Source organism: Perca flavescens, chromosome 12 (assembly GCF_004354835.1).
Source record: "Perca flavescens isolate YP-PL-M2 chromosome 12, PFLA_1.0, whole genome shotgun sequence".
In the NCBI taxonomy this organism is placed as follows: Eukaryota; Metazoa; Chordata; class Actinopteri; order Perciformes; family Percidae; genus Perca; species Perca flavescens.
The window spans coordinates 26,606,887-26,634,301 of record NC_041342.1 but is presented as its reverse complement, the minus strand read 5'-3'; the positions used below and the strand labels follow the sequence as shown (position 1 = coordinate 26,634,301).

Below are 27,415 nucleotides of genomic sequence, written 5' to 3'. Positions count from 1 at the left end.
TTTTTTTTTATGGTTTTTTAACGACACCGCCAAAGTCAAAAGTTGATCGATGCACACTGCCCGCAATCAATGCAGAATTATGAAACATTGTTGGTATAATAAACACACCTACACTACACGTGATGATATTGCCACTGCAGAGCGGTTTTACACCAGCATATAACCCAGAGTCAAATTCCACTTAGTGTTCAAATTGCCAGAGGCTTTTTTTTTTTATATATATATATATTTGTCCATTTAAATTTTATAAACTGGACCATGTGAGAGTCCTAATTTTTATTGTTCCATTTTCCAAAAGCAACCTGATATAAAGTCAGTTTTTCAGTTTTTAATTGTACAGGGCCAGGAGATCTTGGCCGATTATACACAGGCGCAACAAAAACAATGTTCTTGCTTCCGCTAATGTATTTTTTTTTAACTGCTAAGATTAGACTTTTTTTTTTTTTTTTTTGTGAATATGGGCTATCACACAGTTTATAGCATTATGTACTTTTGACCTCTTAAATTGAAGTATAAGCCAACAATTAGGATCTTCGAGATTGTCTGGTTGACGTGCGACTGCGAGTTTCTTTTCGTCCAAAGTTTTCATTTCAATATGACCCATGTGTTATTAGTGTTATAGTTGAGAGGTGTGTGGCGTAGGATTGGACAACCACACACGGCTGATAATCGATTAGCTTCCTTTACAACTTAATCAATTGTCTAAAGTGCAAAGAAAAAAAAGTACGCATTGATGTACGTGATGACATGCGGTCCCATAAGGGTTGAAAAATAACAAATTTTGTGTCTGTGTAAATACAGCCAAAGAGCATTGTAACAGTGTTGCGTGATGAGTATTAATATATATTTACAATATTTATATCTACATTACGTGCCCGCTAAATTCAGCGTACTTAGTCTCTAAGATGCTTTTTGGAACGTTCCTCCAGGTGTTGGTAGGTGGTTTTCTAAAGCTGTTCGGTCTAACTTAAATTCTGGGCTTTATTGTTCACCTCTGTGCACATCTGGACCTTTTCACACAAGCAGACACACACACACATTCATAAAATCTTTCCATTTTAAAGATCTTTCTTTCCTTTTAAAGCTATGGATTTTATGGATACTCTTTTTTATAGACAGTCTTGGGGTCTTTTCTAAGCTAATTATTGTTTGAATAATGTTTGTGGTGGAGCTACATGGAAGCAGCTGCAGCGACTAGTAAAGTGTCTTTACTTTGTCCTTGTTTTGAGGCACACAAGCGTAGTGTGTTTGTGGTGTGTTCGCTGTTTTAAGGCTGATATCCTTACGCCAACCCTGGGACTCAAGTCTGTAAGGCTCTGGTGCAATAAGGGGAGTTTTTAAAACATTTTGGAAATTGAAGCACACCTGTTGTATATCTGGGTACTTTTTTTCTTTTTTTTTTTCTTTTTCTTGAAGGAAAAAAAAAAGTGGAGAATTCTCAATATAAAGAGAAAATGATTTGCTATTTTGATCCAGGAATGTGCTGTACATATCCATTTAATAAAGTAAATCTTTTGTTACAACATGGTTGCTTCTTTTTGACATCACAAACTGTGCTCACCATCAGTTCCTTCTTTTTTCTATTTATTTATTTTTTAGTTCATTTAATTTGTTTTAGTATTTTTATCATAGGTTGTTTGTACAAGCTCACGACCCCATGTTTTAACTAGGGATGCACGATTCAGAAAATGTCCCGATTCGATGTTGATTTTCAGGCTCAAGATTCGATTCAAAATCGATTTTTAGATTCAAAAATGATTCACGATTTAAAAAAAAAAAAAAAAAAAAAATAAAATATATATATATATATTTATATATATATTCACTGTATGTGAATGTAGTTACTTTCCCATGTAACTGCAGTAGACATACATACAAAAAAAAAAGAATGAATTCTATGAATCTATTTTGAATCGGTAGAGCTTGAATCGAAAACATTTTTTGCACACCCCTAGTTTTAACGTTACCTGAAGGCTGCCATAGGTTCTACTGGAAAGGGTGACAGAAGGGTTATTTAGTTAGTTGCTAGCTGCATCCTCACCAGTAGATGCCATTAAATCCTACTCACTGGTCCTTTTTAAAGTGTTTTCATATGTGCCTGGTAGATTTCAACATGTCATTTTAAACAGAAAATCAAAAGCAAAACCTGAGAATAATATTTACAGGTTTTGATAGACACGGAGTGAAGGACACTGAAGGAGTCACCACATTAAAAAAAAACGACATTTATTCAGTGAGCACCAGTCAGTCAGTACAAACGTTATCTTTTCCTCAGAAGCTCAAGTTTTGTTTAAACAGTTAAGTATAATCAGACATCAGGAAAACTACCACTTCTTTGAAAATCAAAACATTTCATCAGCCAGGCAGGCCTATATTATCTGGAACTACATCTCTAGCAACATTTGGTGAGAGAAAAATCTTAAATCATTTAGTGTGCATCATACAAAATCTACCTCTACAGAGTAAAAAAAAACAACATTTTGACAATAGCAACACACACATATATATATATACACATGTTCCAACTTCATCCAAATTTGAAAATGAACTGGCTAGATTTTCACACTACGCCCTGCTACTGTATAAATTAATACAAATCACATGTTGATTTTTTTAAAAACTAATCCTACCAGTAAATCACTGATGTTAATGTTGAAACTAGTTCAAATCATTTATGAAGCAGCAGGACTAAAGTTCAGCAAAAAACAGGAAAGAAATTGTCCTGATTTGGACTTCATATTGGATTATGGGATGCCAATTAATGATGCATTAAACTGACTGCAACGTAATGTAAACAAAGCTGGCGAGTCAACTAGTTTTCAGCAGGCGGCGCCATACTACAATTACGAATTAAGCCTTTGATATTATCCGTGTACTCTCTCCTGCATTTGTAGCCCAAGGTTCTTGGTAAACATGGGTTGGTTCATTTAAAAAAAATATAAAATGTTTAGCATTGCATGACTCTCTTTTAATATTTGTTTAATAAATGTAGCTTCAACGGTTAGAGAGAAGACTTTAGTGGTAAAATGTTTTTGGTTAACTCCAGGCAGTTGTTTTTATTTATTTTTTTGGGCTGTTCAGTGGCCTGAAAAAATAAGGAAATATAAGTGATGCTGTGATTGGTTGACTTTGCTATGAGGAAGTCATTTACCTACAGTGTATTTACATCTAAAATATGACCGTAAGACATGGACACTGATGTCAGACATTAAAGGGTCACTCAAATAAAACGTCTGACAAAAGACATATCTCATTACGTGTGTACAGTATGTATTCCAAATGGTTCACATTGTGCTCATACTTTCTATATTTTCCTGTTTGTTAACAAATCCCATTTAAAGACCAAATCCAATAATGAACTGATCCTGCTAATAACTATTATTATTATTATTATTATGTGTGTGTGTGTGTGTTTGTATCTTTTTCCTCTGTGCCATTGAGCTTCATTGTTGTCCAAAAACTATTAAAAACACATCAATGAGTTGCACTGGGTGACATGTTCCTTCATTACCATGAACACACACTGTAGTTCATTTTGACTCAATCACACATACATCGTTCTGCGGATGCACCAAATGTTTATTAATCCACCACTGAAAAATAGTCCCAAACAAACACTCTATTTCCTCCTGTTTAATTGGTGTTGGCTAAAAACTGCAGTGACCAGCTGTTTTTGGTCTTTTCACTAGGTTTGTTGACCATATCAGAAATATAAAATGTTGCCAGCCTCATCCCTTGCCTAGAAATCACCATCCTAAATGACACACACGAACACAAATGGAAATTTGTAAATGGACCATATTTACTCAAACGCCCATAGTCCCATTTACTACTAATCAAAAATCCTTGCTGTTTGTTTAAGACATTCCAATGCATGTTTTACGGTTCTAACCAGCCAGGTTTGATCTCTTTCCCTACATGTTGATTTGTTTTAGGTGTTTAATTCATCACAGTGAACATCAAGTCTACTTTACTTTTGTCAGAATTTATTGTTCCGAGGTAATCCAAGACACGACAGGTGAATAGTGTACACATTTGGACTAATAGGTATCATGAAACTTCCCGAGTTGATTACTTACATTAAGACGAGATTTATTTTTTTTGTATGACAATTTTTTTTAATGGAATGTTTAAATATGCAAATTATGCATTATATAATGAAATATGCGCTCATTTGCATAAATCCATAATTCCAGAACAGAAATGTAAACATTGGACAAAGCCAGGTTCAAAATTCTTCTTTCATTGTGTTGACATATTAGAGTCAAAGGGTTTTACAGAGGGAATTTTCCCTCTCTTTTTATCACTCACAAATCCATATTTTTTTAAATAAAATCTGATATAAATCAGGCTATGAATGATTATTATTACAGACTACTCTGTAAAACCTTTCAGAAAATAGGAATGCAGCTGGAATGTGTGATGTGTAAGTACTACTGAAGTGGAGATTTCTGCTCAGAGTATGAGAATATTTTTTGAGAAAACAACACCCTTCTGAAAACAATCTGCACATGCAAATTGACAAAATGTAGTAAAATAAACACCTAAATGTGTATTTCTTTCCACTAGTCTGAAAAAAAAACAGATTATGGAAGCAAAATAGCCCAACAACTTTAAAATTGACCAGGGCATGAAAAATAAATGTTTTTGCCTGTAGGGTCTGGCCACACCTAAACTGCATCACCATGCAACAGTAATATTACACTGAAAAGAACTCTAATGCAGACTTGATACTGTGGGGAAATGGATGGAAACCAATGGCTGCATGGAACTGTAGGAAAAATATTAAGAAAAAAAAAATCTAAGACTATGACATACATTGGAAAATGATCAGCAAAAAATATAAAGTAGAACCGATTTGCAGTTAAGGGGAATGATCTGTTAAGTTATTCATTTCTTCTCAGATCAGCTTGTGTCAGAACCTGATAGCCAGAGTCATCTCTCACTTCAACAACACATACTGTACTGTACATGTCCTGTGTGATGATTCTGTGCTGTTACATATTCATAGTGCATATAAATAATACAAAATTTGACTAGGACGGATGCATGGCAACATAATAAATTGTTGGATTACCCACAAAGTAAAGATGAAACTAAACAAAGTGAAAGGAACTCAAATGTGTGTGCACGTTGCATGTGTTCTCGAGTGTAGGCGCATGCTTTTGCATGTGACGTGGGTGTATTTTCTCTGCATGTATAAACAAAAGTGCCTTTTGTCTGTGTAATTGAAAGTAATTTTTAAATGCAGTGATATGTCATCATAATGTGTGCATGTGCCTGCATGTGTTTCCCATTCGAATGAAAATGTGTGTGACACTGTGTCACATTTTCTACTCTTGCACTTTCAGCACGCCTGCATGTGTGTTAACGTGTGTGTGTGTGTGTGTGTTTCCTCGGTCTCCTCAGGTCCTCCTTTGATGCGTGTTCCCCACATATGTGTTCTCTATACACAGCACTATGTAGTGGTTGGAGCAGGAGCGGGTGTGTTGTCCTAACAGTCGTCCTGTCTGCAGCAGCGCAGCTTGGCCCGTCACCGCCATGTCAGCCGTCCTCCACGCCTCGCAGTAGTTAGTGGTCACACGGATGCCCACCGTATTGGAGCCGTGCCATACCAGCTTCTCTGGCCTGTGGGGAAGAGGGGGAGAGACGTAGTGAGTGGAGTTATGGGCTGCCACTGTGCTAAATCAGAATGAGAGCTAGGTAGATTAGAAAAGAGACACATTTAAGTGATGAAGTTGCTTGCTGTTAGCCTGGTCCTACCAGACACTTGTACATTTCATTTGTACAGAGTTTGGCCACTCTCCATTGACAAGTGTTAAAGTGCCCATATTATGAAAAAATACATTTTTCTGGGATTTGGGGTGTTATTTTGTGTCTCTGGTGCTTCCACACGCATACAAACTTTGAAAAAAACAAACATCCATGCTGTTTTGAGTGAGATACGGGTTTCTGAATGTATCCTGCCTTCTGTCTCCGAGTGAGCTGGTCAAAATTCGGCATGGCTTTTTAGGTCACTAGCCGAAAAGAGGTGGCTAACTGTAGCATGCTAGCTCATTCTGAATGGCAAAACACTGCTACAACCATTGACATATATAAACTGGACCAACAGACCCCGTTGCTCTGGACAGAGACCAGTGAAGGATATTAGAAGCACTTTTCCCGTGAGCGCTGAGCGTTACTGCGCAGCCTCCAACTGACAGAGACAACGTAGATGTGACGTGAGCAACCTGTCTGAAAGTTGTAAGTCTTCTGGTAGCTGTGCCAAGAGAAATCTCAATCATTCCCAATCTTACAGAGACGGAGAGCGTAGGTATATGTAAGGAGATAACATGGGCACAGGCTAAATATTGCTAACTAAAATGCTAGTTAACATCAGTAATTAAACCTAAACAGCTAACGTAAGTCCAAACTGCCTGCAAGCTTCTCCTGTACTATACGGTAATTCCTCTACTATGCGACAGTAAGTCGCTTGGTTATGACACAATCGTTAGCCTATTTTTATAAACTGTCTGCTATGGAGCCATAACGTGAGGTACAAGGTAATGGAGCCTTTTATACATTGTCGTGTTTCTTTAAAAATGAACAACGGACAAATAGAGTCTTTAAACGCTTCAGATGTAAAGTTATTCGCTGTCAAAGTGACGTCAAAATGAATGGCAGTCAATGGAATACTAACGGTGGGTAATCACTTGTTAGCATCAAAATGGCACCATTGGAGCTACGCATTCCAGATGCTCGCTTAGCCCCCTAGCTACAACACTTACATGTCTCTGTTCTGCAGGTATTCTAGGCAAAGTTGGAAGTGTGCCCTCGTTTAGAAGAAGCTAATCCTGCCTTGTACTACTGAAGTTGTAGAAACAAACAGCTAGCTGATATGATCCTTACCTAGCTACCGCATGTGCGAAAGATGTTACAGCAGTGAGAGGTCTCACTCTGTTCCATGCCTGTGTTATTCAGGCATCCTGAACCAAAATGGTATTACCAGATTTGAGATCAAAACCCCAAATCTGAAGCTATATTTTGTCTTTATGTCATCCCTTGCTGACACTGTTAGCTTGTCAGGCTAATGCAACACATTGGCTGGTCTCTTTCCCCGTATCCTCTTCTCTGGGGCATTGTGTACCTACTTGCAACATCTGGCACACATGGAGGCCAATGATTGGTAAAGTCATACACAAGTCATACACACTCACCACGCTGAGTCCGTCATCACGTTGCGTCCGTCAAAGGAGTAGATGGGTGTGAAGGGGTCAAATGTGCCTCCATTCCCAGAGAAGATGGACATCCAACTACTGAACAGCACTTCACCCTGAGAGGAGATGAGAGGAGAGAAGGCGAGGAGAGGTTTGCTTTGGTTTTCAAAGTCCCTTTTTTGGACCATTTTCAGAGAAGAATCACAAATCGCAAAAATCTACAAAACCTGTCAAACAAATAGAAATGTGCTAAAAAATTAACCAGCAACTCTCCATCCTCCCCGACAGAGCATAACGGCCCCCTACTGCCCACAAAAGACTGAAATCCAGCAAATTGTCCATCATAGGAATGTCCTTCCAGAACCGGCATGGCTCTACACTTCCAGCACCCTGAGCACAGTTAGCCAGATGGCCAACATTGCAGACGCAGACATAAAGTTAAATAAAATATGAGTCTCTTTTTTCTTACTGTATTTTGGACCAAAAATAAACAAATCCAATGAAGAGGAGAGGAGAGGAGAGGAAGGAGAGGAAAGGAAAGGAAAGGAAAGGAGAGGAGAGGAGAGGAGAGGAGAGGAGGATGAATGATGTCAACAATAAACAAACCATCTATAACGATTGCTCAGTGTAACTTTAAACCTGCAGGAACACAGTGGCTGACATGCCTTAACCCCAAGAAATGGTAAAACAAATTGAAGGTTAGAAATATTGCATAAGAATCATGACTGAGAAAAACACGTGAACACGATAGTGAAACCCTCACTCACCCTGAGGTTAACTACGGGCATGTCATTGCGATCCACCTTCCTCACGATGGTTGACAGGTCCTGGAGGTGTGAGGACAGGAAGGCCCTGTAGGTGGCTGTTAGCCCCATGGAGCGGGCCTGCTGGTAGCACTGGAAGTCTGCCCCACGGATGCCACGCATGTCCCCTTTCAGCGGGGTGTTCAATGCTACCAGATGGAGCTGGGAAAGAGAAAATGTGTGTTCCTGTCAGTCTCTATCCCAACGTGTCGGTTTGGAGAGATAAATGCACTTTTTGACACACTGTAACATGACTTTTTTCGACATGCTATACTATGACTTTCTTTTATCGCTTTAATTTTTTCGACATGCTATACTATGACTTTCTTTTATCGCTTTAATTTTTTCGACATGCTATACTATGACTTTTTTAATCACTTTTTCGACATACTATACTATGACTTTTTTTTTTACAAAAACATAGACTTTGTGCCAGGTCAGATAGCTTAGGGTGATAAGATTTTGATTGGAAGCCAGACGGCTGGGTGTGCAAATCCTATATGTTCCAACAACACATGTTAAAAACATTTTAATCACTTTTTTTGACACACTATACTATGACTTTTTTTAATCATTTTTTAAAATATACTATACCATGATTTTTTTTGACATACTATACTATGACTTTTTGTCACTTTTTCCGATATACTATACTATGACTTTTTTCAGACATAACTTTTGTGTCAGGTCAGATAGCTTATGGAGATAAGAATATAATTGGAAAACAGAAGGTTAAGTGTTCAAATTTCATATGTATCGGTAAGTTTTGAGGTCCAATATACTAAGTGAAAGAGACAAATGTGTCAAAAACACAACATCCATGTCAGGTCGGATAGCTTAGGGTGATAAGACAGTGGTTGTGAGACTGAAGGTTGGGGTGTAATAATTTTCAAGACCCATGTTACAGGAATGAAGAATAAAAATAGATGTAGAGAAAAGTTGTGTTCCTGTCACTCTCTATACATTGTGGTTGAGATGAGTCAGAAATATGGACGGGATTGTTTGCGATGTAAGTAACTAACTAACTAATTTAGGCAGAAGGCCTAAAAAGAAATTAAAATACTCTATGACACTTTAAAGCGGCTCTGGACCCCTTACAAAAATAGTCAATGACATTTTAAAGAGGCTCTAGACTATTTAGAGACAGACTGCAGAAGAAATAAAATAGTTTAAGAACAAGTTCCTTACTATTAAAAGATTTTTGTCTGCAGGGCTGTACCAGGTTTTGCAAGGTTTGCCGAAAAAAGAACTAAGCTTTGTGGTGACAAATCACATCGAAAAAGAAATAGTATACTATAAAGTTTTTGTCAATCATGGGTAATGTTTAAATGTTTTAACTGCTCTTTATTTGCGTATTTTATCTCTGTTTTTTAAATTCTTATACTGCACTGTAAAATTTAGTCTTGTCTTTTAAATTGTCTTTAATTGTGTTTTAACTGTTCTTTCATGTTTTATGTAAAGCACTTTGAATTGCCCTGTTGCTGAAATGTGCTATATAAATAAAGCTGCCTTGCCTTGCCTTGCCTATATCTACCTGTTTTTTTTGGAGAGATAAATCCACTTTTTGACATACTATACTGGGACTCTTTTCCCACTTTTTTTCGACATGCTGTGTCTTTTTTTGACATACTATACTATGACTTTTTTTCATACATAACTTTTGTGTCAGGTCAGATATCTTACGGAGATAAGAGTATGATTGGAAGACGGTTAAGTGTTCAAATGTTATATGTTTCGGTAAGTTTCAAGGTCCAATATACCAAGTAAAAGAGACAAATAGGCCCAAAGCCTAACTTGTTTTGTCAGGTAGGATAGCTTAGAGTGATAAGAGAATGGTTGGAAGACAGAAGGTTCAGTGTTTGAATCATATAGTAGTTTCAAGACCTATGCTAAAGGAGTGAAGAATAGATGTAGAGAGAACTTGTGTTCCTGTCAGTCTCTTTCCCTCTTTTTGGAGACATAAATGCACTTTACTATACTATGACTCTTTTTCCACTTTTTTTCGACATGCTATAATATGACTTTTTTATTACTTTTTTCGACATACTGTATTATGACTTTTCTATAATTTTTTTCGACATACTATACTATGACTTTTTCAACATATGACTTTTTTATCACTTTTTTCAACATACTATACTATGACTTTTTTATTACTTTTTTCAACATACTATACTATGACTTTTTCAACATACTGTACTATGAATTTTTTATCAATTCTTTCGACAATGCTACACTATGAATTTTTCATTACCTTTTTCGACATACTATGCTATGACTTTTTTCATATAAAACTTTTGTGTCAGGTTAGATATCTTACAGAGATAAGAGTACGATTGGAAGACAGAAGGTTAAGTTTTCAAATCTTATATGTTTCGGTAAGTTTTGAGGCCCAATATACCAAGTGAAAGAGACTAATATGCCAAAAACATGAATTTTGTGTCATCTCCGTTAGCCTAGGGCGATAAAAGTATGATTAGAAGAGAGAAGGTTGAGTGTTCGAAGCTTGCATATTTTGGTAAATTTTGAGCTCCAATATACTAAGTGAAAGAGACAAATGTGTCAAAAACACATCTTTTGTATCATGTATAGATAGCTTAGAGTGATAAGACAGTGGTTGGAAGACTGAAAGTTGAGTGTTCAAATCCTATAGGGTGTAATGACTTTCAAGACCCATGTTACAGGAATGAAGAATAAAAATAGATGTAGAGAAAAGTTGCATTTCTGTCAGTCCCTATACCAACCTGTTCCTTTGGAAAGATAAATGCACCTTTTGACATACTATACTATAACTCTTTTTTTTAAGTAGTTTCAAGACCTACGCTGAAGGAATGAAGAGTAGATGTAGAGAAAACTTGTGTTCCTGTTGGTCTCTTTCCCATCCTGCCATTTTGGAGAGATAAATGCACTTTTTGACATACTATATTATGACTCTTCTATCACTTTTTTCGACATACTATAATATGATTTTTTTTATCACTTTTTTTCGACATACAATACTATGACTTTTTTTTATCACTTTTTTCCGACATACTATACTATGACTTTTTTCATACATAAATTTCGTGCCAGGTCAGACAGCTTACGGAGATAAGAGTATGATTGGAAAACAGAAGGTTAAGTGTTCAAATGTTATATGTTTTGGTAAGTTTCAAGGTCCAATATACCAAGTAAAAGAGACAAATGGGCCCAAACCCTAAGTTTTCAGTCAGGTAGGATAGCTTAGAGTGATAAGAGAATGGTTAGAAGACAGAAGGTTCAGTGTTTGAATCCTAAAGGAGTGCAATTAGTATCAAGAGCTATGCTAAAAGAATGAAGAGTAGGTGTAGTGAAGACTTTTGTTCCTGTCAGTCTCTTTCCCAGCCTGTTAATTTGGAGACATAAATGCACTTTTTGACATACTATACTATGACCTGTTTAGACATAGGATACTATGACTCTTTTCCCACTTTTTTTCGACATGCTATAATATGACTTTTTTTATTACTTTTTTCAACATACTATATTATGACTTTTCTATCACTTTTTTCGACATACCATACTATGACTTTTTCAACATAATATACTATGACTTTTTTATCACTTTTTTTCGACATACTATATTATGACTTTTGTCACTTTTTTCAACATACTATATTTTGACATTTTAATCACTTTTTATCAACATACTATATTATGACATTTTAATCACTTTTTTCAACATACTACACTATGACTTTTTCAACATACTATACTATGACTTTTTTATTACTTTTTTCAACATACTATACTATGACTTTTTCAACATACTATACTATGACTTTTTTTTTTTTTTTTTTTTTTTTTTTTTGACATACTATACTATGACTTTTTTTTTAATCACTTTTTCCGACATACTATACTATGAATTTTTTTAGACATAACTTTTGTTCCAGGTCAGATTGCTTATGGAGATAAGAGTATGATTGGAAAACAGAACGTTAAGTGTTAAAATATTATATGTATCGGAAAGTTTCAAGGTCCAATATACCAAGTAAAAGAGACAAATGTGCCCAAACCCTAACTTTTCTGTCAGGTAGGATAGCTTAGAGTGATAAGAGAATGGTTGGAAGACAGAAGGTTCAGTGTTTGAATTCTATAGGGTGCAATTAGTGTCAAGACCTATGCTAAAGGAATGAAGAGTAGATGTAGAGAAGACTTGTGTTCCTGTCAGTCTCTTTCCCATCCTGCCATTTTGGAGAGATAAATGTAGTTTTCAACATACTATACTATGACTTTTTTTTTATCCGTTTTTCAACATACTATACTATGACCTGTTAAAACATACTATACTATGACATTTTTATCACTTTTTTAACATGACTGACTTTTTTAACACTTTTTTTGCCATACTCTACTATGACTTTTTTATCACTTTTTTTCGACATACTATACTATGACTTTTGTATCACTTTTTTTTTTAAAGACTATTTTTTTGGGCATTTGTAGGCCTTTATTTGAATAGGACAGCTTACACTTGAAAGGGGAGACAGAGAGGGGGAACGACCTGCAGCGTAGGGCTGCAGGTTGGAGTTGAACCTGCGGCTGTTGCGTCAAGGAGTAAACCTCTATATATGGACAACCGCTCTACCAGGTGAGCTAACCAGGGGACCCATACTATGACTTTTTATCACTTTTTTCAACAAAATATACTATGCCTTTTTTTTAATCACTGTTTTTAGACATACTATACCATGATTTTTTTTGACATACTATACTGTGTCTTTTTTAAATCTTTTTTTTTAACATACTATAATGCGACTTTTTTTCGAAAAACTTTACTATGCCTTTTTATCACTTTTTCTGGTGCTCAAGGTGAGGTCATTATATTGATACCACTTATTGTTCTAGGCTTTTTTTGAGGTTTATTCGATGGGAAGTTTACCAGGGCTATTTGTGTGATAATTAAACATCAAAGCCAATGCAAAGCTTGATTACAGCTTGAAGGACCAGCTGCTGTTACAATTACAGACAGTAATATGAACAATAACACATTACAATTGATTTATAGCAGCTTTTTATACAGTATATTGTGTGTATTTGTGTTATTATAACAATAATAAATGTATTATGAATTATACATATATACACATTACACCAGAACAATTAGAGGCGTCACTACTCAAAATAGAGCACATGGCTCAAGCACAAAAACATTTAGCAAAGAGATAGGTCTTCAGTTTGCTGACCTGAGTCCCTGAGGAAGACTATTCCACAGCCTGGGAACTAGTCTTCTATGAGGTACAACCAGCAGGCCTTGTTCAAAGGACCTATGTGTGCATGTATGTATGTATGTGTCAGTAGGTGTGTGTTTGTTACACTCACCCCAGGTACAGCGTTGAAGGTCTGTGGTAGTACATTATAGCTGGGCTGATATCCTCGACTGCCCTCTTGAAGCTCCTGTTCCACAAAAGCAGGAATCAGTGTGTTTTGTAAAGTAGTTTTAAATGTAAGGATATATTTAAAGGTGTTTCCAAAGATGTATGCATTACTTCCGACAGTTTAAGACCACAACAGGAACAGGTCTTATCAGATTTGGTATTGCGTGTTAATCACTGTGTGTGTGTGTGTGTGTGTGTGTGTGTGTGTGTGTGTGTGCGTGCGTGTGTGTGTGTGTGTGTGTGTGTGTAAACCTGGCTGTGGATCCTGTGTGGTCGGGTCTCTAGTGTTCTGCTGAGGGTCTGAGACGCTGCTGAGGGGGAAGGTCCCGAATGGATTAACTCTCCGAGCTGAAAGGGGGACACACATACAGAATCTGGTTAAGAGCTATGATCCCACGTTGATTTCCCCAGTCAAGTCCATTTTTATCAGGTTATTGACACATTGATCCACATCTCACATATACGCACACACACCTGGATCTTGCGCCAGCCGTTGCGCGCTCTGATATAGAGCTCTCCTCCCTTCTCAGACACGTAGGCGAAGGTTCCCTCTGCAGCCCGGTGAGTATCTCTGCTCAGAGAGTGGCTCGTCTTATAGATACTTACCTGAACATACACAACAATCACAGCATCATTTACTAGTAATAGTCATTTTATCAATGTACCTACACCACAATTACACCTGTTCTGGACATTTCTTACAACAAGTCTCAATATTAAGACAAATTATGGTAGAATAAGTCAGACAATGTCATTAAATTCACAAAAATTTAAATTTAAGTATTGTATATTTCTTGTAGTGCACAAGACAGCCCTTGACAAGTGAAAAAACAGCAGATTAAGGGTAAAGTGCCTTGCTAAATGGCAGCTACCTTACCGGATTGGCATATCCTGGAGATCCCGGTGGGCCGGCAGGACCAGGAGGGCCGGGGATACTGACACCTGATGATGATGATGATGACAACATGTCAGAAATACATTTAACGGATACAAGACAACGGCTCCAGGCAGACTCACGTGTAATACATATACTTTTATGGGTATGAGCGGAGGTCTCCATCTCTCTCTCGCCTTCACATTCACATACCAGATCCATATGCGGGTGCAGGTCCTGGGGGTCCAGCAGGACCAGGCGGCCCTCTGGGACCAGGTCGTCCGAACCCAGGGGCCCCAGGCTCGCCCACAGGACCAACAGGTCCTAGAGGACCCACGATCGACTCCCCTTTTGGACCCTACAGGAACATAGTCATCTAGTAATTCCTCACTGCTTTTTACTATTTTACTCAGGTGAACATTTTCACTCTGTGGTACACGCAACCTCAAAGATATTCAACAGCAGTAAACTCAGCAAACATTATATATATATATATATATATGTCATGTGATCTGAGGCATTGATTACAATTCATAATTCCAATACCTGAATAATTACTAACTAAGTGGAACAGTATTTTCTGGATGTAGCTTATAATTATTAGAACTTACCACAAGTCCTGACCTCCCAGGCAGTCCTGGAGGACCAGGCAGACCATCCTCACCCTTCTCTCCCTTCTGACCTTTGTATCCCTGATCACCTCTTGCACCCTGAGAGATCCACAAAAAAGGGACAAATACTGAAGATCAACCACACGCCATCTAAAGACAAATTCAGGAGGACCCAGAAGCCTATTTCATTGTCAATACTGATTCCTTCCTTTGATTTTTTTTCTCTCTCAAACTATATCCCTACTTGTTTGTGCAAACCACAGTCTCAAACATGTTAGCAACGTGGATGAGAATCATATCAATTCATACAGCTGTTTCATTGCAAAAACAGCAGTATGTCGTAGTATTTTTTTTGACCACTTGGATGCAGATATTATTATATGTATTACTAGTTGTGCAATTATTATGTGTAGGCAAATAGTTGCCCATTTACACATCAATCATACAATGAACAACAATAGCATTTGTTGTACTAGTGGCTCTGGCCACCTGATGAATTAAGTCCAATTTTAGGTCCTGTTTAGCTCTCATGGTCTATATATCAACTACTAAGGGGAAATGTCTGGCTCCTTAGATGCTCCATTTGTTCACCAGCTAGTCTCTAACTGTGTCTGTCTGCTGTTTGCTACTGGGCATGTAGCATACAGTGGTTTATAGCTGAAAGAAGCTGCCTGTTTCTGGAAATGAAGCTGAAGAGAGCGGTGAGGGGGAAGCAAAACCCTAAGATAAGGGCCATGACAATGAGCTGAGAGACGATAAACTGCTCGGTAGAGCTGAGGGGAACTGCAGAGTCTGGTGATCATTCTCGGTGGGTTTGCCACTGCTAGCGTCCCCCTTCACACATGACATAGTGATTGATCCAATGTTCATGTAAACTATTGATCAGTGCACCTTTAACATGACATAAATACTAACTCGTTGACACGTTAGCTTTAGCTCTATACTGTATGCTGAATCAGTACTCACCACAATTCCATCTGGAAACCCGGGTGCTGAGAAGAAAAATGAGGAGACATAAATGATACAAGTTCTGGCAGTCATTTACCATTAAAAAAATCCTGAAGATAAGATACATGATATATATATATATATATATATATATATATGGTTCCAATTAAAACCGAATGAATAAACCTATACCTCGGTTTTAATGGGAACCCAAGTGTTAGGTGAGAGAGCAAGTCAATGGCATTAAATGGGATGTCTGTTGTAAAGGTCTTACCAGGCTCTCCAGGTATTCCCACATCTCCTTTGTCTCCTTTAGCTAACTCTTCCCGTCTCATTGGCTCCTACACACACACACACACACACACACACACACACACACACACACACACACACACACACACACACACACACACACACACACACACACACACAGAGCGGTTAACATTACAAGGATACCAGCACATTGAGACAGCAGGCACGTGCATGTGTCTATGTGCTCAACACATAGATTGAATGAAAGTTTTAAAATCTGTAAAGAATGTTAAACACAGTAATAAAAAGACACAGATAGAAAAAGCCATCACTGTCAGCACTGCAAAAACACCTGTTAAATACAATGGATGCATGCTCGATACAGCTGCACATACAACCTTGTCTTACAACATTCTCTTGGCTGTGGTGGTTAAAATACAAAAGGTTAGGGAAAAGGGTTCAAATGTGTTTTTCTAAAACAGATCTGCATCAATAAATGATAGTGCATTTAAACTGTTCCTGTTGTTAAGATGGGTGAATGTGTTTTACAGTAAGTTACTCCAGTCAAAGACTTCCTGGAGGCCCCTGTCACACAACACCTTGACCACTGCTGCCTTTAATGACACTTTGTGCCCTTACATCGCATTGACAGTTATCTATTGCAACTTGTAAATATATTTTAAAGGAAAATTACATTTAGAGGGTGTTAAGGCAACGTTCCAATAGATGCAATATGTAGCCTTCAGTCATAAGAAAAAGACCAAAGATAGCCCTGCACTCCCTTGTCATCAGCATTACGTTACACGATACTCAACTGTCAGCTTGTGAGGATTTGTACATGTCACAAATTCAAAGATTTGTGTCATTGCATGTTGACTCCATAAGACAAATTTGTATGGACATGTGATGTGTATAATATGAGGGAAGCATAGGCACTACAATAATCCATATGTAAAATAAACACATTAACTGTAAACTTTTTGACTACTTCCCGTTTACATAGGAAGTTTCACAGTGATGGGAAGTGAGAGATTTAAAACAATGTGTGGTTGCTCACATATTCATGTATACAGTTGCTTTGAGAGTTTCAATAACTAACCAGGCAATATAAGACCCAATGAGATTTGAAATGTGTCTTTAAAACGTATAAATCTGTAGGCTAAACAACAATTTAAGCTTTTTGAAAAAATTGGACCATGAACATGGGTCATACAAACGGTTTCCCAGATTGGATGTCTACACTAGAAAATGGGGAATGTACTTGAGCTTTCTGGAGGGCTCCTAGGGAGCTTTGTGCTCGAGAGAGACATGTATGATGATGGGCTTAGCGTGTTGTAATTTCTGCATGCATATGTTTCTTTGCGTTATAGTTTATTGTCTATTTTGTTATTATGTTGTTGTATGGTCTTGAATGATGTAGTTACTGTGTCATCTTTTTCTTGATTTTTGTTTGGGTGGGTGGTGATGATGGGGGGGGGGGGGGTGATATGTTCATTTTGCAAATTGTATGTTTTGTGTGTTAAGTTAAATAAAAATTGTTAATTCTAAAAAAAAGAATTGGATGTGACCTACTGTACACTTAATCATGATAGTGTCATGACTTCCCATTCACTCATCAGTCAGATGAAAGTTTAGAGATTCATTTTACATGGAGGAGCCCGTCACCACACCTCAAACCTCAAAAGTGACATTTGAAGGGCCAAATTCCAATCATAATTCTTAGATCAAACCTCCATAGGTAGATTTTTATAAAATTATATATTTCCATCAGATTCCACATCCAACCAGTAATCAGACTTTGGCAGAATTTGACAATTGTAATGAACTTTGCACAGCTATTGTGGCTGGTATTCTGATAAGAATGTGTGTATGTGTATATAACCCCCGATTTAACCAGTTTACGTGATTGGAATTCAGTGAAACAGAAGCTGCAGTGTCACCAGAGGCCAGAGAACTGAACACTTCAAACAGAAAGTTTACAAGCAGAACTCACAACAAACCCTGCACCATGAGAACAGACTGTACATTTCTGAAAACATTTCTATCTACCTGATGAAAGGCAGGCCAAAGTTTGATATATCTCACATATATCAAAAAAGACGTATAATACAATCAATTAAGGAAGGAGCCTTTCTTTGGAATAAATAAAAGCTGAAATAGCCTGTCATGGCCACAATCTTTGCAAAATATCCCCTATAGATTCCTTTTTTTAATTGATTGAACTGAAAAGTGAATTGGCATTGACTATGATGTACATACAGTAGAAGAGTATCAATAATGTCAATTAGAGGTTAACCAGTGCTTCCTCTTGCCTGAGATGTTGAGGTAAGGACAGACGAGGCAAGCAGGATTCAGGCTCAGACCCCCTTTAACACTGGGCATTAACATTCGTCATGGGTGATCAGATTGGATTTAACACACAGAAAACCCAATATGCAGCGAAGATTGGAATAGCCACATCACATTTACATTGGCTTATGCATTTTTCATCCACATCTGGCAACTACTTACAATCATTTTTGCATGTAGATCCAACCACAAATATGTGTCAGGTAGGTAAGATAGTGAAATACATGTTTAGATACAACCTGCATACAAGAGGAATGTTAACGCCTGATAAAATGGGGCCAGAACCACAGACATGTAGCCTTTTTAAGGATCATTAGGACAGTAGGAGAGCCAAGAGGGAGGAGATGAGAAAATTAATACAGGTAAAGGAGCTGTTTGTAGCCCAGACCAGAGAGCTGCCATGCTGCCACACCCACACACCAACAGAACCACCGGATGGTCCGATTTCAAAGTGAAACAGACCAATCAGATGGTCCGACTCAGACTTACTCGTCCCTTTTTGCAGTGCGGTCTGGGGCGCACCGGAAACACTGTCTTTAAAATTCAAAGAAGAGCAGTGTAATCAGACTAAATGAGTCAGGTCAAACACTGTACTGTAGATGAGCAGACATGAATTCACACACAAATAAACTGGCTTCCAATGATAGTGGTGCTCCACAGACTACCTATTCCTAATCACTGATCTTTTTTTGTCTAAGCCAATATGTTTAGTTTAGTTTATTAATTTAGTTTTATTATAAGGATCCCCATTAGCTGACACCTAGACGACAAGCTAATCTTCCTGGGGTCCAAAACAACATTTAATTATATGTTTTGTATTTGTATGTGGTTTATGAGCTTATAGCATCTTTCAAGTGATTTCAATGGCGTGTAGAACAATTTGAAAAAAATCTGTGAATACTGGAGCCAATGTCATACTTTTCCGAATTCTAGTGCACATCCACATGTTCAGTGATGCTCTATGGAAGCCAAACCTGTTTTAATAATGCAGATCATCAATATAAAGAACCTTTCTGGTTTTAAGCTATGGCTAACATATGTCTGTGAGACCAGCCTTTTAAATATTGCAATGTAAAGCGTTGGCTGTGTATCATCCCCCCAGTCCAACTGAAAATGGCAAAGTAGAGAAATAAAAAGCAGCAGATGGAAACTTACTCCTTTCAGCCCAATAATTTTTCCTGGCTGTCCAGCTGGGCCCGGAGGACCTGGGGGTCCCTGAGAGAGAGAATATTATCACATCAATGTCAGTGCCCCATCTCATTTATGAGACAGTCAGACAGCACACAGTTTCAAAGTGAAGTGAAAACTAACTGAACGGACAACCCATGATCCTAATGTAAACAAACGATCAGCTACTAGTTACATCAGCATCACATTCGTGTATGTCTTATTTGTAGGTATATGAATATATCTGTCTTAAATGTTAAATACATTATTGATTCGGGATCCAACAACAAGAAAATCACAGATCTTTTCCTTTCTTTCCTTTTCCTCTTACCGGTAGGCCGACAGCATCTCCTTTGTCCCCTTTCCTCCCAGGCATACCAGATCGGCCCTACAGGAAGAGAAAGATTAAAACACATCAGGCTTTGTGTACAGTGTGTACTACAAATATTTTATAAATGTGAATTTCCCCTTGCGGGACAAATAAAGGCATGTCTTCTAAAGCATGAGGTGCTGACATCCTCCACGTTTGAACAGTTGCGAGGAGTTCTGGGGTACTTTGGGTCATTTTTTTACATGTAGAGATGGATCAATGATGTTTATATTAATATTACTGGTCTGATTTTCTAATTCATCATTATTTAGCACATAAACTGGTGTGCTCTCCTATTTCGGCCCTTGGCCTAGCGTACCTTCATGAGCCTGGCGAAGCATTGAGTGACACATGGAGCTCTGCAAGTGTTAATAACAGATCACTGATCGTGTACTTTAATGGGCTGTGTCTGCCACTAGCACAAATTCTTGTAGTTTATTTTTTCTATAACCAGTACATGTACTCTGTACAAGTGCAATATATCATTTGAGTACTAGCCAACTAAAGACTGCAAGAAGTGCTGCATGTTTTGTGTGGAAGGTCCCCCACTGAAAGGTTTCTCTTGGCACTAAGAAATATATTAGATAAAGAATATATTGGGGTCATGCATTTTTTACATCGAGTTTTGAGTAGCAGTACCTCAGTACACTCTCTACCTACAAAGGGATGGTCATTTCCGACAAATATACAACAAATACAAGGTACTCACAGGGCGACCGGGGAAACCATATTCTCCTTTTTGTCCAAATGGTCCTATTGGGCCCTGGCATAAACAGAAACACAGTGATGTACACAAACATCAATTCCTCACTTAGCAGTTTCCCACAGTAGTTCATAACAACAAGAATAAAAAGATTTGTATTGAGCTTGTCCTAATTAACAAGTCTGTAGATTTTAATGTTCTATTTGATATGAACTCACCATAAGTCCAGCAGGTCCAGGGAACCCTCGGTCACCCTATGCATTACAAAGCAGAACAGCAAAATCACACATGAGAATACGAAGAGGATGTGGTATGAGATTTCAAAGACAGCATGTTTCTCTAGAACAACTGAAGAATATTTCCATCTTTACAAAACCCCAGATTTGGTCTTCATTCAAGTCTTCAAAAAAGTTGAGCTCCTTTGTATTTATTCGGGCTTAGGATTTCAAGTGAGTTAGTGTCTTGGTGTTTTGACTCTTGTGTCACCCAGCTGCACTTGCAGTGTTGTGCAATAACTAGAACACTGGAAGCAATTGAGGTACATTACAAGGGATAATAAAACAGAAAGTTTTGACCTTGACTTCTTTAGGCAGGAGGGGTAAAGTAGTTTAGAATATTTCAATTTAGCTGTGGAATCTTATTGAATTATAACAGCCATAAAAACACCAGTTGAGTTGGCAAGAAATACTGACATCCGATCTTTAAATTTCCTCATCCTTCTGTGTGCTTATCTTATCCAGTAACTCAAATGTGTGTCTTGGACTGGTTGAGTGACTGCTGTTGATATACTGCAGTGCAGGTAGACTTTGACTCTTTATTATTGTGGAAAACTGAGTATCTGTGGTGTAGCATGGAGGGACCAGGGCATAAAAATGACTTTCCGGGGTTACATTATTAGATGCATCATCTTACTGTCATTGACCACTAGGTTACTGGGTAAGGTATAGCCAGATAGGGGCAATGGATCTCTTGTCTGGTACCTTGATGCCTTTGGGCCCCTGGGGGCCTTTTGGTGCTGATAAGAGGGATCCATCAGCAGCAATTGTCACCCCTGGCTCTCCCTTCTCTCCCTATAAGTGTAGAGGAATGGTTAAAGCGGTTATATATTTCTGCATAAACAGTATTATTTGTTAGACATTTTTCAACATGTATTTGTGACATGATATTTGTTATAACAATCCCCATTCTGTCTAGTCCTCACCTTGTACCCTGCGGGTCCTTGGACACCTGGAGGGCCAATGTCTCCCTTCGGTCCTCTGGGGCCCTGGAGGGATGAAAGGGTATCAGGAGTAAGTTGGGCGGTTTAGTAAGGTTGATAGCATTTTAAAAAGGAAGGCTGTAGATTTGTGGATTCTACAGCTCACACAAAAAATAGTTCATGGGTCCTGGTCTGGATTTATGAAGGCCTAAAATTATATTAAAGTAACCTAAAAGAAATAAACTACCATCCGTGGCAATAACATACCTACCCTGTTTAGCCCAAAGGCAGCAAAAGCAAAATTGGAAAAGAATATGTTACATTGCTTTCAAATTATTGTTGCATCTTTGTTCATAAACGGCAAAATACTCATGTATACACTTATATCAAATATTCATAACTCAGTCATCAGGTGATACAAATGTTCAGCATAAGGTAGTGTAGCAAATGGCTCTTACAGGAAATCCAGCTCTGCCAGGCAAGCCTTCAGGGCCCTGCAACACGCAGACAAAACACACACATCCACACACACATACATGCACATGTACACGTAAACACAGATGCAGGCAAAATCAGTAGAGGTGGGTTAATGACATGCTCATCAAACACAAAAGCAGCCAAAGCACTTCAAATGCATTGCTTTTGCAACAGTAAAGTATCGGCTCCTTGTATTGTAGCTCAAATCTCTATTTATGTAACTGACAATTCTCTCTGAACTGTTGATGTCATACATTTAAGAAGTGGTAATCCAGGTTCTGTCCTCATTATCTGCTGTTGTCTGTTTGCATTCAAACATTTGCAGAAGGAGGCAGGTAACACCTTAAAGGTCCCATGACATGGTGCACTTTGGATGCTTTTTTATAGACCTTAGTGGTCCCCTAATACTGTATCTGAAGTCTCTTTCCCGAAATTCAGCTTGGTGCAGAATTACAACCACTAGAGACAGTCCCACAATGAGCTTTCCTTGTGCCATTTCTGTGTCTGTAGCTTTAAATGCTATTGAGGAGGAGAGAGGAGGGGGGGGCAAGGTGGAGGGCGGGGGTGTGGCCTTGACCAACTGCCACTTTGCTTGTTTGAAAGCCATGATGTCTCTCTCTCATGGGTGGGCCAAATTCTCTGGGCGGGCAAAAGCAGAGAAAGGGGAGGTAACCTTGCTCCTTGTGACCTCATAAGGAGAAGATTCCAGATCAGCCCATCTGAGCTTTCATTTTCTCAAAGGCAGAGCAGGATACCCAGGGCTCGGTTTACACCTATCACCATTTCTAGCCACTAAGGGACCATAGGCAGGCTGGAGGAACGCATATTAATGTTAAAAAAACTCATAAAGTGAAATCTTCATGCCATGGGACCTTTAAAAGACATATACATATATACATAATAGCTTAGTGCTACGCACCATGGGCCCTGGTGGTCCTCTGATCTCTGTGAAGTTGAAGATACCGTCTGTAACGTTGAGCAGCAGCTGTAGACAGAATATGCAATGATTAAATGTGGGCACTGTTTGCATGTTTTACATATTTAGAGATTTGTAAAATTCATTCAATAGGGTCTTTATTAAGGACAAAACTACATATTTTAAATGGTAGAAAATGGGTTTTTATTTTTGTTATTTTTAAGGATGTTATTGTGACTCTTTACTACACCGATTAACATAAGCTGAGAAAGCATCATTAAGCCACATGGGATTTGTACCCGCGGTACATCCATCAGATATGATATGATATGGCTATAGTCATAATCACAGCTACAGTCTGTCTCAATCAGCCTTGGCAGCAATGATACAGACTTGCACCGGAGCTAGTTACAGCTACTGTTAGGGTGTGCCCACTCGTCCTGTGGTGACAACCAGCGGTGTTCTAATACATAGTACATAATACAAAATCATAATACAGCACAGCCTTCCTCTATGGAGGGAACACAAAACATATTGCAAGGGAATGCAAAACACTGCACAGTGGCAAATCATTTTTGAATGTTCAATCGTGTATCAACGTTCCTCATTCAACTACATGTAATTTGATGTGCGTGTGTGTGTGTGTGTGTGTGTGTGTGGTTGTGCGTGTGCGTGCGTACATCTGGCAGATTAATGACAGGTCCAGGAGGTCCAGGAAGCCCAGGTGGTCCTGGGATACTGAGTCCATCAACACCTCGATCACCCTATAGAAGACAAAACATATCATAATTAGTCATTATTATGAAACAGTAAAGGGGCAGGCCATCTGGCTTGGCAGGAAGCAAGGAGTTATCAGGGAAGTTTACCTGCCATAGCTAATTTTTTAGCCACTCGGGAGCAGCGGAAACAAGTTGACATTTCATTAACTTTTAAGTTGATATGGAGAACTTGTTAGCAAACTGTTGCTTATTTACACATGCAGCAGTTACAGAGCAAGGTTGTAAATCATTTGGAGTTGTGTAACGTTAATGGCCACCTGGTGACTTCATCGTTACAAATAATATTAAAATATTTCAATCTGTAATAGTCTCATAGATTACTTCTATAATCTCATAAATCTATAATTTTCAAAATCTTATCTTTCTAATACATTTCTCTTGTTGCTCTTTGACACAACTAAAACTATATAGAAGTGTAAAAAATAAGCGACATAAAATTATTCCAAGGGACAAACATAAGGGGGTCCCCGGTATATTCTCTATCTTGTAAGGGGTCCTTGGCTGAAGAAATTTTTAAAACGTAGGTATCAGTTAAAATCCACATATTATGTTTTCAGCAACCCTACCTTGGGTCCTTCATTGCCTTTTTCTCCTTTGGCCCCCTGTTTGTAGAGTAAAAAGAAATTAAAAGTTATTCATGTGTTGTTAACCATTATCAAGAAGCATATTATGCTTAAGGGTGATCTGAAAAGGAGGTTTATATAAATTATTTTTACACATCATCCCACTCAGACTGGAACAGTTATAGTATCTGTGCATAGTTCAGTTCTGTATACCAGGAAGGATGCACCATAAAAAAACCACTATGCAATAGGGGTGGGAATCACCAGAGGCCTCACGATACGATATCATCCCGATACTTTTGTCACGATACGATATTTTATTGCAATTTTAAACATATTGCAATATTCTGCGATATATTGCAATGTATTTCCTTTTTTCCAACTTCAGATTTTTCCCGAAAGGACAGTTTTGTCAACATCTGTTTTATCTAAAAAGATACATTTCTCTGTTTGTTCATCTCACTTCAATTTTATTGCTGCAAAATGTGATTGTCAAGCAGACAGACTGACCAACACATATGTCATAAAAGATCAATACTTGCCGGCTGTGTATTGATACAGTATGCTGTATCGATTTTTTCCCCCACCTCTACTATGCAACCAATAACTGCAAATGTAAAACCATGTATGAATCATCAACACATTTGTTGTGTAAGCTACTTACCCTAGCACCTGGTAGTCCAGCAGGACCTGGAATACCCTCTGGTCCTGGGTCTCCTGGCTCACCCTGCAATCACACACACAGCATGGATGGAACTCAAAGGATGCACATAGCTGAAGTGATTTCACTGTGACTGACGTTGCAGACATAATTTGTAATATACTTATTCTTCTTTTGCATAAATGATGAGAACTTCTTTTCATGGGTATCCCTCACTGAAAAGACTAAAGCTCTAAAAGTAGCCCTAGATCTCTAAATTTTACATCGACTGACCACAAATATAAACAGTAAAGACTGAACCAAAAGGACAGAATATTATGTACTATATGAGAAAGAAATCTAAAACGTTGCCATTTCAGAATTACCTTGACAGAAAGCCCTGGAGCACCTGTGGCTCCATCCTCACCCTACAGAAGACAATGAGAGAGCATCGTCAACTACTGAGCAAGACGGAGCAATAAAAAGTGCATGCATGGCACACTACTCACTGAGGACTCATACATATGTAAACAAAAGAATAATAGCTATCTTTCTGCAAGCATAATGGGTACATATAATGCATTTTTATAAATAGATTACCTTAGGTCCCTGTGGGCCAGGTATGCCAGGGGGACCCTGGGAAAAAAACCAAAAACAGAAAACACTTACTGTATATGAAACAATACACACAGTTGCACCTACAGTACAGTACAAACGCACACACTCTTGCACTGACCTGTGGGCCTCTGACTCCAGCTCCAATAAGCATGTCAGTCTTCCCAGATCCCTCCATATCCTAGAAATAAAAACACAGCCTGCTGTTACACATTGAACAGCCATCCTTCGCTCTTCTCTGCTCTAAATTAACCTGTTTTGTCTCTTTATTGGCTCATGAAATGAAGTAGAGTAAGTCCATATGGATTAGTCAACAGCAGTGATTTGTGTGCGTAGATATTTGGTATGAAATGGCGTCACCTCTACAAAGAATTTGGTTGCTGGAGGTCCGGGAGGGCCAGGGGGTCCTGGGGGACCTGATGGGCCTCTCTTCCCCTGTGGACCACTTGGCCCTGGTGGCCCTGAGGACCCTGTTGTACCCACAGACCCACATTCACCCTGAAGAGATAAACAGAAAAAGCTGGTTGACATTGAGTTGTCCTTCTTCCTGTTGAACGAGAGTATGTGAAAATCCAAAAAAAACAATTAAAAACTATACTCCTGCTTTTTGTAATATATTTGCTTTTTGAAATGTATTTGTATTAATCCAGAAAACAGCTAAAACTATACTTTTGCTTTTGAAATGTATCAGCTCAAGAACAGTGGAGACTGTGCTTCTGCTTTTGACATGAGTTGACCCAAAAACAGCTAAAATATATTTCTGCTCTTGAAACTATAATACTGCCTTTGATTTGTGAGTGTGTGAGGTTTGTGAGCCGTTAGATTCTATGTTAGATAGCAACATGCATATGCATATAGGAAATATCGTCATATGAGATGGTTTCTACGTATATCCAACCTGATGCTTGCTTTAAGACTGTATTGCCATGTAAGGTGAAACAAATGTGATAAAACACACCTTGTTTAAAAATGGGTGCTTTGCCAAAAGCTCCTTTTCTGCTCTCTTGACCGATTCCCTTGCTGTAGGGACCTCCTGTGTCTTAGAGCATTTTTGAGTGATTGAACTCTGTTCATTTTTTTCATTTATTTTGTTTGCTTGTTAACTTTTTGCTTTTAAAAAAAATAAAAATAAAACCACCTGTGTTCGTCTTGAGCAAGGTGACCCAAAAAGTCTTTTTTTGCTCTTTTAGAAGACTTTTTTCCTTTTTTCCTTTTTCTTCTTTTTTGCCGCTTACCCCTGTGAGCGGGGACACCCCGAAAGGGGAAGTGGTGGCCTCCTCTTTAACCGTGCGGTTTGCAGCAACCCCGGGGACCGACCTGACAAGCAGACCTTTGATCCTCCAGCTGATCGTAAGCTTCTGTGACCAAGGCAGAAGTTGCTGTCCGAGTGTGAGTAATCAATTGTAATTGTTTGGTTGTAAAGATCTTCTGTGTGTTGTGTATTTCACATACGGGGGACATCTAGGTTGTCAATCAAAAGCCTCTTGTCTCGTCATCGGGTTTCCACCGTAGCGAGAACCCGTGAATGCGGGGGTGTGTGTGTCTCTCTAAAATA

At 38.4% G+C, this 27,415-nt stretch overlaps 1 protein-coding gene across 1 annotated transcript in view; it reads right to left on the bottom strand.

Moving 5' to 3' along the window:
• Positions 1–3,453: 3,453 nt before the first annotated feature.
• The window catches only part of col15a1b (collagen, type XV, alpha 1b), an 87,452-nt gene continuing 63,490 nt past the window's right edge, over positions 3,454–27,415 (bottom strand). Inside the window, exons 18-44 of the mRNA XM_028594003.1 lie at positions 26,221–26,358; positions 25,982–26,041; positions 25,846–25,881; positions 25,632–25,673; positions 25,270–25,332; positions 24,609–24,644; positions 23,944–24,027; positions 23,267–23,332; positions 22,329–22,364; positions 21,874–21,936; positions 21,653–21,742; positions 20,891–20,926; positions 20,679–20,732; positions 19,931–19,987; positions 19,588–19,647; positions 18,922–18,966; positions 16,106–16,172; positions 15,850–15,875; positions 14,884–14,982; positions 14,486–14,630; positions 14,276–14,340; positions 13,873–14,004; positions 13,651–13,746; positions 13,343–13,417; positions 7,964–8,161; positions 7,197–7,312; positions 3,454–5,628 (exon numbers count right to left, since the gene is read on the bottom strand). Coding sequence (XP_028449804.1) covers positions 5,406–5,628; positions 7,197–7,312; positions 7,964–8,161; positions 13,343–13,417; positions 13,651–13,746; positions 13,873–14,004; positions 14,276–14,340; positions 14,486–14,630; positions 14,884–14,982; positions 15,850–15,875; positions 16,106–16,172; positions 18,922–18,966; positions 19,588–19,647; positions 19,931–19,987; positions 20,679–20,732; positions 20,891–20,926; positions 21,653–21,742; positions 21,874–21,936; positions 22,329–22,364; positions 23,267–23,332; positions 23,944–24,027; positions 24,609–24,644; positions 25,270–25,332; positions 25,632–25,673; positions 25,846–25,881; positions 25,982–26,041; positions 26,221–26,358 — 2,208 coding nt within the window. The 3' untranslated portion in view covers positions 3,454–5,405. The remainder of the gene's footprint in view (positions 5,629–7,196; positions 7,313–7,963; positions 8,162–13,342; positions 13,418–13,650; positions 13,747–13,872; positions 14,005–14,275; positions 14,341–14,485; positions 14,631–14,883; positions 14,983–15,849; positions 15,876–16,105; positions 16,173–18,921; positions 18,967–19,587; positions 19,648–19,930; positions 19,988–20,678; positions 20,733–20,890; positions 20,927–21,652; positions 21,743–21,873; positions 21,937–22,328; positions 22,365–23,266; positions 23,333–23,943; positions 24,028–24,608; positions 24,645–25,269; positions 25,333–25,631; positions 25,674–25,845; positions 25,882–25,981; positions 26,042–26,220; positions 26,359–27,415) is intronic.